This window comes from Poecilia reticulata, linkage group LG8 (assembly GCF_000633615.1).
Source record: "Poecilia reticulata strain Guanapo linkage group LG8, Guppy_female_1.0+MT, whole genome shotgun sequence".
NCBI lineage: Eukaryota > Metazoa > Chordata > Actinopteri > Cyprinodontiformes > Poeciliidae > Poecilia > Poecilia reticulata.
In genome coordinates, this window is record NC_024338.1 from 3,841,330 (window position 1) to 3,852,432 (window position 11,103).

The window sequence follows — 11,103 nt, forward strand, 5'->3', positions numbered from 1 at the left end:
CGGGGCCCTCGGGGCAGCCACCCCCAAACTGGAGCAGTGGCTCAAACAGATCCCAGGAACAACATCAGACATCTCAGTCCAGAAATGTGCAGTTCTAGGCACAGCCAAGATACTGCGCAGAACCCTCAAGCTCCCAGGCCTCTGGTAGAGGACCCGAGCTCAGAGGATGAAACAAACCACCCGCGGAGGGTGAGAAGGGAATTTTTTATTTTTTTTATATATATAGTTTTGAGTAAAAGCATTTAAAGTTTTGAGAACAAAAGATAGGAAGTCCTGCTTTCAAAATGAAACTGTGTGCCCTTGGATCTCCTCCATGTGGACTCAGAAAGAGAAAGCTTAGCCACCCAAGGAAAGGTCAGGCCTTAGAGAACTGGGAAGGTGAGAAAAGGTCAGCGACTGTCACTCAGCATGTTGCTTCACTGTTAAAGAAATTGCTGGACTTCGACTGGGACTTTGTCTACATAACTACCTTTTCATAATTCCATTATTACCTGTTTTATTTTTTTTCAATTTAAGTGAAACCACACACTAAATACTCCTATAACACTGTAGCAACACTGCAACTACCTTGATAGTAGTTTTTGTTTAAGCACTTAAAGTAAATCTTAAACCATTTGCAGTAATAGCAATGCTAGTAGAGAGTGTGAAATAGTTAAAATAGCTTTAAAATTACTTTCACGTGAATGAGGAAGTGGCAGAGAGGAAAACAGATCTGGGACAGATAATGGATCAGGAAGTGCAGAGAATTAGCAAGCAGGTGATGATGTTTATTTTAGAGAGGACAAAAGTAAGAAATGCAATGAAGAACCTTGGACCTAAAATGTACACTTGAATATTCTGATTTGATTAGGGTAGAGCTGTAATGTAAAAATATGTTTTGCTTACTAAATGTTAGAAAGGCACCAAGAGACTTTTAGTTTGCATTAAGTTGTCAATAGACATCTAGTGGCGAACATTGGTAAGTGCACTCTTTAGTTTAGAGCTGCACAACAATTAAACTGACACTTTTGGCACAAGACCCCTGCAGTGTTTGCTTTGTAAATTCAGTTAATGAGTTATGAGTGTTTAAGCTTTGGTTGTAAGTTAGTTATCTGTAGATGTAAATGATGCAAGCAGGTATCCCAGGTAGTTTTATTAATACAAACAGCATGCGTTTCTGATTTTGTTTCCCTTGTAGACCTCTCTATAAGCCCATCATAATGTTCCAACAGAGAGGTAATAACTGCATGTATAATTTTTTTCAAGGTATTTTGTTGGGAGGTAAGACTTCACCTTAGATATTTCTCTTAGACAAAAAACTGGCCTTCACAACAGGATTTATTTGTTTGTCTCACTTAAAAGCACGATCAACAATAAGAAAGTTCATGTTGTTTAAATTGCCCAGTTTAGTACATTTGCATATTTTGATCTCATGTCTTTCATCTTCTGCTTGGTTAATGCTCCATAGATTTTCTGTAAGGTTTAGGTTGTGCCAGTTTGGTGGTCAAACACAGGAATACCATGGTAATCAAACCATAGACAACTTGGACAGGTATCAAACCCCAGGGAAAAATGGAATCATGCACTGATGTAATGTAGTTTTCTAAAACCTGAATTTCATTAGCTGTAAGACATAAATATAGAAAACTCAATAAAAACAAATGTGCCACTGTGTAATAAAGTTGCATTATGAATTTCACTTTTTTTACGTTTTACATTTTTATATTTTAATTATTAAAGAGATGTACTTATGCATTTGTACAAGGTATTTGGTGAAAATTATAAAAAAAATAGCAGTTAACCTCATAACTCTTAGTAAATTGTATAAAACAGCATTACAGAATAAATTAGAGACAAACAATAAGGTCCAGTCACTCATTTTTTATTTCTTCTTTCATTATTGTTGTGTTTAAATCTACTTTTTTCTTCCGTAACATGTCCCAATTCAAATTAATGAAGTAGTTATACAACGTTTATAATAATCTAAATATACACATGAACTCAAACAACTCAAGCACAACACTTTTTGTGTTGACAGTCAAATGAATTTTTGGATAGAGTAAAGAATCCCATTATACACCAACATGATCATGGCTGATCTGAGCAGATTACATTATTTACAAGTTTGCTCAGATGTTGTTAGGAATTATAAGCATCGGCCTCTGTAGGACATTGAGGAGAGTTTTGATACCCAACAGGACTTTGACAAAGGTTTTCATACTCAGCAGGACTTTGATGATGAGTTTCAAACCCAATAGGATTTGGAGGATGATTTTCAAACCCAATAGGATTTGGAGGAGACTTTTGAAACCCGGCAGTGTATTGAGGAGGGTTTTGATACCCAGTAGGATTCTGAGGACGGCTTTGAAACCAAGGAGGGTTTTGAGGAGAGTTGTGAAACATAGCTGGGTTTTGATTAGCCGTCATGACAGGATTAGCCTGCACATTGACCACAATTTGGGGCTGTTGCCCTGCCATGACAGGAGTTTGATTGTTTTGTTCAGGTTTCGTCTGACAGCAGGAGCACCAGAAAACACATATGTCTTGACAGAGGGAACCCTGAAGACAAAAACATTGAAACGTTTTATAACATTGCACTTTCATCTCAAAATGAGTTCATATGAGTGTAAATTTGTCATACCATTATTCTGTGTTTGTTAGGAATGGAAACTCTCTTAGACTATGTAGCAGGGGGAATAAACAGAGGAATCCCACAGGCTGTACATGCTAAAACAGTGCAGGCTATGGAGAGGCATCACCAGAAACCATGGCAACCTGGAGAACACACATAAATACAGCATGGAAGGCTTTAAAAATTGAAATAAAAAAAAAAGTCTTGTACATGTTAATTAATCAATCAGTTTTATTTAGAAAGCCCCTTCATACTAACAGCAGCTCAAAGTGTTATCATTTTCTTAAATCTTCAGTTTTCCTTGAGCACATTCATGTTGTAAAACCTTTTTATGAAAATAGTCGAGCTACATTGTCCAAGTTTGTTTTCAGTTAAAATAACATGGGAATTTTGGTAAAGACCTTTAATAAAATGATCAAACAAAGCAACAGACAGTTAGAGCACAACAACATCATGAAGTAAAATGACTTTAGAAACCAAAACATTTTTGTTTTGTTGCTTTTCAACCACGATCTTATCAGAGTTTAAAGCTGTGTTTCTGCAGGGCATTGTCCATCTAATTGTGCTTGGTTGTTATTTTTTTTTTAATTTAAAATCTAAATATTGGCCCAAGTGATGTGTTAAAGCAATTGTTATCGATATTAGAAAAGATTTAAATGAAGTAAAAGCAAAAGGAGTTTCCCTTAATGTACTGTCATGATTAGTTACCATCATAAATCAGTGATTTTCATTCAAACAGCAGTTTTTTCTTGCAAGAATGAGAAGAGCAGACAGACTGTCTGTTCAGTCTGATCGGTTCTAACATAGTCTCTACCTACATACTTGCATTATCACAAAGTTTCTAGGAACCAACATTTCTAGCTTGTTAACAAAAGCCTTTAAAACTTTGAAACATTAAAAATGAGGGAGATTTCCATTCTTATCTAAACCAGTACGGTGAAAATATAATGAGCCTCACATGAATGTGGCTACAGCTGGAAGAGGCAGACTAAATACCTTTTTGGATTTTACAAAGAAGCAGAAGCTATTTTCTAAAATTCCCCAACACTCAAGTTACTGTGTAATATGTTCTCTCCATGTCACTTCTTATCTTCATTTTTAAATTAAATGTAAAGAGAGATGATAATTAAGACATATTTTTTAATACATTTTAAAACTATTCACAGAATGACTTTATCTCTGTACCTCTAGTATCTATCTAATGATAACTTCTGAGTTTTTGCTGACCTTCTGACAGACACAGTGATACAAAATAAAAGTAAATAATTGAATAATTTGAAATACAAGTTATAAATCTAAAACAAAATTAGGAAAAGCTACAGCAATTCATCTTTACAGTCTAGAAAATGTAACAATGTTTACCTGCATTCATATAGAAATGTATGTACCAAACACTGTCTGTACATAAGTAAAACCTTTTACCTGATTTTGTGGGAGATCTTTGTGGCTCTTCCGTGAGATAACAACAAATGTGTGGGTTACAGGAAAGTTTGCTTTGCCTGGGCGCTCACAAAATATGCTGCAAAACCTGTGACCCATCATCATGACAGCCAGTTTGGATCCAAGTCACCTGCTTCCTCGTCTGAATGTTCTGAATCAAAACGGTAAATGATTTCACTTTGATGTTGCTGTTGCATTTTGTTATCTATGTGTCTCTTAAAGAAGCTGGAGTTTTGCTGTTGTGTGTTTAGTCATGCATTGGAAGAGCAGACAATTTTTTTGGTAATTTGTTTCTGAAACAGACATCCTCATTAGCTTGGTGTGATGTGCATTATTATTATTATTATTATTATTATTATTATTATTATTATTATTATTATTATTATTATTATTATTATTTTAGAAAGTTCATATGGCTATTAGTTTACATCTTTTTTACCTAAATCCCAAAGGTTGCAATTTAAAAAAAAATGAAATGACAGAATATAATTATATTAATTGTACAGTGAAATAATCAGCTGATCTGTGTCTTTATTATTATTATTATGTTTGGGCCAGAAATTAATATCTGTAAGACAAAATGAAATATCTGAGTTTATTATGGCCCATCAAAACTCAGAATATTAAAATGATGCATCATTGCCCTTGTATTTTAATTTCATTCTTTTGTTCTGTGCTACATAAAACATATCTGAAACAATGAGATTTAAAGCTCATCTTTACAGAATGTCTGTCTTTATATTTCTGTTCTATTACATGCTGCTACTTCTCTCTGGTATAAAGCAATTGAATGCATAAAAGATTAATATAATCTATAGGGTAATTTCATCTACAAAGCTCTTTTTAGTTCATTTGTATATTTAGATTTCATGTCTTTCACCTTCTGTTTGGTTAATACTCCATAGTTTTTCTATAAGGCTTAGTTTGTGCCAGTTTGGTGGTCAAACACGGTGATTACATAGTTAAACCAGCCAGAGTCTCTTCTTTGCATTTCGTACCTTTTTCCTCCTCTCTGAAGCAAACATCACTTCCTCCTCATGTGCTGATGTAATCTAGTTTTCTAAAAATGTAATTTCATTAACTATAAGCCATAAATATAAAATGGCCAAAATGGCCAACAAGCATACCTCTGAGTCTGATAAAGCTGCCTCATATGAATTAAACTTTTTGTCACATTTTAGAATTTCATATTTTTAATTAATTACTTGTAATACAATAACTGTTCAACTGTATTGTAAGTAAATGTACCTGTACATAAACAAATACATTTGGTGTAAATTATATAAACATTCTGGTAACTTTTAGTGAGTWATATAAGACATCATTAATAAGAGTCAAACAATACGGTCAAGTCACTCAGTTTTTATTTATCATTTTATTATTGATGTTGTGTTTAAATCAATTTGTTTAACAACATTTTCCATTTCAAATTAATAAAGTAGTCATGCAAAGTTTATAATAAAGKAAATACACATRTGAMCTCAAACAACTCAAATTCAACGCTTTTTTTGGAAGTATTGGCAGTTAATTGATACTTTGGATAGAGTGAAGAATCCCATTATAAACCAACATGATCATGAATGATCARAGAAACTTACATTTTCCACAATTTTGTTCAGATGTTCTAAGCTTTAGGACTTTTAAAAGGGTTTTGGGTCTGTGGAATATTGAGGAGGGTTTGGATACCCAACAGGATTTTGAGGGATTTGATTACCACCAGGRTACTGAGGAGGGTTCTGAAACCAAKAAGGGCTTTGAGGGGAGTTTTGAAACATAGACTGGTTTTGAGCAGGGATTTGAGCAGGAGGTGGATTAGAGTTTTGATTAACCATCATGACAGGATTAGYCTGMACGTTGACCACAGTAGTGTGTTGCGTGGGCTGCTGCACCACAGTGACAGGAGCTCCATTCTTTATCTCACGATGCATCTGACACCAGGAGCACCAGAGACAGAAACAGGAAATTGCCATGTCTTCACAGAGGGATCCCTGAAAGCCAACACAGTGAAACGTTTCATAATGTAATGTACTATTTCAAAATGAGTTCAGGTGAAATATAAAATATGTCATACCTTTATATGATATTTGTGGCGAATGGAAGCCCTCAAAGATATTGCCGCAGGGGGGACAACAAAAGGAATCCCACAGGCTAGAAGAGCAGCAGGAGTCAGAATGTCACATAAAGGCAGACACTGGTTCTCACCAAATAATCCTGAAACAGAACAGGCAAGGCAAGGCCAGCACCAGAAGCCATAGCAACCTGGAAAACACAGAGACAGACAGATACAGAGCAGTGAAATGGTCTTAGGTGATTGTAAGGCATATTGTTTTGAATTTAAGTAAAAAAAAAGAAATGACTCTTACAAGTATTGCAATCTACACAGCAGTCAAAAAGACCAGTTTTCCACTCTCTGAGGGGAGGTTGTGTCATCCTGTCCTGAAGTTCAGCCACAAACTCTGAACTACGACCCTGTGAGATCAGAAAAATAATGAGTCAGTTTTYGGTAAAACAACACATCGTAACATAATGAACAAAACCCACTGTGTCTCTAAAACTGTGATACATTATGTTACTTGTCCTGTTTCAGATGATTATAGTTTCAGTCTGACAAACTGCTGGGAAATATATTGTGATCAAATCTGTGCCTCRCAATTCATAATGCATGTCACCTTGAAAGATCTATGAAGAATTTAAGTTTCAATTTCTTAGGACCTATCAGTTATAACTCTTATCTATGTGCTTTGCACATATCTCTAACAAGTCTAGACTTCACTTACTGAATGTTTCCACCAATTATTTTGGAAAACTTATTTTGAACAAACTCAATTAAAAGAAAAACAGTCTTATAGAAAGAAAGACTTGAGTCCTTCATGAATGGCCGCTCATTTCTTTTCCCCTCATTTTAATTTAGTACAGCTAAATTTAGAACAAGATGGCTCAACAGGTTTGCTGAACAGACACTTAGCAAACAGGAATTCAAAACTTCCAGAGTAATGTTCAAACAAGTGAATTGCTTCCTGATTTTTTGCGTACCTAAAAAACAATTTGTCGACTAGTAAACTAACTTTGACTAGTAAAGAATAACAACAGCCTGCAATAGGCTCCGTAAGATCTCATGGCATCTATTAAAAAAATATTTTGCTCAATTTAAATTTAGGATTCCAATGTGTCTTTTGCATTTTACTTTTCTGTCTTTCTCATGTTGTTTTATTTTTATGTTATTTGAAACCCAGCAGCTTAGACCATAACTATGATGTGTCTGATTGTCTTGCACTGTTGGACAGATTTGCTCTGGAAATTGGGCAGTAGGCAAAAATCACAACCTCAAAATAAAAGTTTTGTTTGGTCTTTTGAGTGTTCTGTTGCAACTAAAAATGAACATTTCTTAGAATAGGTAAAGTGTAAATTTTAGAGAAATTTTGATATACTTCTCATCAGAGGTAAGCTACTTGGTTGAATTATTTAAATCTGATATTGTAAGAATATAAAATATGTTTGTGAAAAGTAAGGAAAATTAAACAAAACAGAGAATAAATGCACAACAACATCGTGAAATGAAGTAACTTTAGAAACCAGAGCACTTCTTTTGTAGCTTTTACACCATGATTTTATCAGTGTGAAGCTGCCCTGCTGCAGGGCTTTGTCCATCATGTGTTTTGTCACTTCTTATCTTCGTTTTTAAGACGAATGTAAAGAGAGATAATTAAAAAAAACACAATGCTTTCTGAACATTTTTAAGCTATCTACAAAAGTGATTTTATCTTAGCTCTGATCTGCACTATTATTATGTAATGATAATTTCTGACTTTTTATTAACCTTCTGACAGACACAGTGATTTAAAAGAGTAACAAATACTGGAACAATTTGAAAGTCCAGTTATAAATCTAAAACAATTCAATTAGAAAAGCTAAGGTATTCTGCCTTGACTTTCAAGTAAATGTAACAATGTTTAGATGTATTCAGTTAGGAATACATGTGTAAAACTTTGACTAAACTATACATAAGAAAAACATTTTACCTGCTTTTGTGGGAGTTCTTCTTTGCACCTCCACAGATATCAGCAAATGTGTGGCTTACAGTGAGGTTTGCTTTGCCTGGACGCACACAAAATATGTTGCCAAACCTGTGACCCATCAATCATGGCAGCCAGTTTGGATTCAAGCCATCTGCTTCTTCCTCCTGAGCCTGAGTGAATGCTCACAATCAACATAATAAATGATTTCACTTTGATGCTGTTCCTGTTCATCAGCATCAAATTGCTGTTGCATTTTGCTATCTTTGTGTCACTTAATAAAGCTGAAGTTTTACCATTTGGTGACTCATGTATTACAAGCGCAAACAATCTTGATTCTGAAATAAATGTTCTCCTTTWTKATTGTGTTGTGAGAATGTGGACACACATTAAGTTAAGCTCTGCTTTTTGTTAGCTGACTGAGGAGATTTGATAATCACCAGTTAGAAACAATTTGCTACGAAAGCTTCCAATCTAAGCCAAGACAAACAATAAAATAAAAACTTTTGAGTTGTTTCACAAAACCACCAGATATGAAGCTCCAATTTGAAGCCGATAGCAAAAAAAATCTAACCAAGTTTGGATTTAACTATTCAGACTTTGACATGAAGCTGGAAGTAACAGTGAAAATAAAAAAATGCTTCAAGGTTGTGGGTTGGATTGGTTCAGAAACCACCTGGAGGGAAAAACGTCAATTTTGCAGACTTTTAAAATATTGTTGTATTACTTTGGGTACAGAGTGTAAGAGTTAATCCACTGTTATATTTATTTCAGAGCAACACCTTTCTTATTTTGCACATTTGCAGGAAGACAGACTCATTTCCAGGAAATGGCTAACCTAGACTCTGATTGTATTGTTCTCCGGTGGAATGGGAATTTTTAGTTTCATTTACCAGGAAGTAATTTACTTAAAGGAAACTTAAAGCACACACGCAAGGAACAGGTTAAAGCAGCACAGCAACATTTAGAAAAACAAAGAGTAGYGCCGGGTTTCTTCACACTTTGCATACTTTTAAACATTTCAGCTTAAACAAATAGGGTAGTGGTGTGATTTATTAGTATGAATGCCATATTTACTTACAGGGCAGAAAATACTAAATTACCAAATAGGTGGCTGTGGACAGTTGTCATACAGAGTTATAACAGCTGTGTAATTGAGCTTGAATGAACTGCAGCAACAGAACTTCATGACGCAAATAGCTTTTTACTATCTGTGTGGCTGCACAAAACAGGTCACTGAAAACTGCCCAACCTGTATCTTCACATATCTGACATAATGAGGTCATTAGTACTGAATGCTTTTCTTTAGTCTTTTTCTTTAGTACAAAACAATAGAACTAATAAAAGTGCTATAGGTGTGTCAGAAGGGTAGGAGCTGTGCCTTGTTATTTGCTTGATGCTAAGAAATGTGGCTTTCAGCATAAAAATTGTTTACATTTAATTTAAATTTGAAAAGTGACTTGACACAAAAAATTCACCAGTTGTAGGACGTGCTATTGGTGATTCTTGAGAATAGAGACAAAACAGGTCCTATGTATAAAGCACAAAATTTGAATAAAATATACACAAAATATTTTTTTTTTCAAATAAAAATATTTGAAAAAATAACCCAGGTTAGTTTATCTAACTAAACTAACCTGGGTCATGTGACCACAACAATGTATATTTTCCAGGTATTTGCTGAATATTTTTTTATTTTCAACATTGTAGTTGGTGGATGGTGTCTTTAAAATCCCTTGTCCAAAACTCAATACATTATAATAGTTTAAAACTATTAAATAAATACTAAAATTATATATTATGTCAATTAAGTACAAGTAGTCGTATAAATAATTATAAAAGTATCAATAAATGTAATTAAAAATAATTTTTATATATTTTCCAACTCCATTGAAATTTGTCCCTAGTTTTGGTCAACACCGTCAGACATGAAAAGAATGTAAAAAAATCAGGCATTATTGGGGGGCACCAGAACTTCTGAGGACCCCATGGCTTCTTCCTTTGCTAAAAGGGCTAGTTAGCTCTGGTTAGCTTATGTTATTCTTTAGTTTTTTCTTCTTTTTATTCCTAAGTTGTTTGTCACAACCATGATGTGTCAACACCATAACTGACAATTTACAAAACTTTGATGAAATTTTGTGAAATAAATGATTAAGTTTGGTATAAAGTAAAGATTTCATGGCCCTGATGAGCTGCAATATGGCTTCCTTCAGAATAACATCATATAAATTGAGGTAGTTTGGCATTTCGTCAACTCCGTCAGATGTCAACTCCATCAGTTTTTGTGACTTATTCAGTGAAATTGTTATCAAATCTCACTTAAATGTGCAATTAATTCATTTTAATGTATTTTACATAAATTGCATTACTTCACATGTATCACATTTTTCTTTTTACTCACTAGTTTGTCACCACCTTCAGCTCTGTCAGCTCTTCCCATTGATCCTATAAGCTATATGTTATCAGGGACTTCATGGTACGCTCAGCTCAAAGATCAGTGTAGTACAATATAGTAATTAAAGGAAACGTACAGTTTTAAATAAATGAAATGAAAATGTTTTAGGTAATCTGGTCAATTTTAATGAGGTGCATAAGATTGCTTTACAGAGTCAATTACAAACAATATAAGGTTCAGTCAAATACATTGATTTTGTTGTTGGACTCATGTTTTTTATTTCAAATTGATTAACAATTACACAGTGTTTATAAGAAAGTTAATATACGTAGGAACTCAAAGTCATGTTCAACTCTCTTCACTTTTATTTGAAGCACTGACAGAGAATTTACTGGATAAAGTAAACATTACACCCCAACATGATCACKACTGATCTGAGAAAAGTAAATGTTAACAAATGTGTTCCGTTTTTGTTAGGAATTCAAACCAACAGGAAGGATTTTAAAATCCATCAGGGGCTTGAGGCTTTTGAAACCCACCAGGATTTTAAAACCCACCAGGATTTTGAAACCCACCAGGATTTTGAAACCCACCAGGATATGGAGAAGGATTTTGAAATCCACCAGGATTTTGAGGAGAGTTTT

The 11,103-nt window shown here is 34.2% G+C and overlaps 2 protein-coding genes and 1 long non-coding RNA gene across 3 annotated transcripts in view; all 3 read right to left on the reverse strand.

The window, feature by feature from the left end:
* The window catches only part of LOC103468501 (placenta-specific gene 8 protein-like), a 30,351-nt gene that overhangs the window by 6,279 nt on the left and 12,969 nt on the right, over window positions 1–11,103 (reverse strand). The window lies entirely within an intron of this gene.
* LOC103468261 (uncharacterized) lies at window positions 1,854–4,118 on the reverse strand. The gene is made up of 3 exons (XR_534191.2): window positions 4,034–4,118; window positions 2,621–2,754; window positions 1,854–2,538 (listed from the first exon to the last, which is right to left on the reverse strand). It is a non-coding gene; the product is annotated as an uncharacterized LOC103468261 (long non-coding RNA).
* Window positions 5,408–8,141, reverse strand: LOC103468260 (cell number regulator 4-like). Its single transcript, XM_008415205.1, has 4 exons — window positions 8,071–8,141; window positions 6,415–6,520; window positions 6,123–6,310; window positions 5,408–6,039 (listed from the first exon to the last, which is right to left on the reverse strand). Exons 2-4 carry the CDS (start codon window positions 6,479–6,481, stop codon window positions 5,692–5,694), a joined length of 603 nt encoding a protein of 200 aa, XP_008413427.1. The 5' UTR covers window positions 6,482–6,520; window positions 8,071–8,141; the 3' UTR covers window positions 5,408–5,691.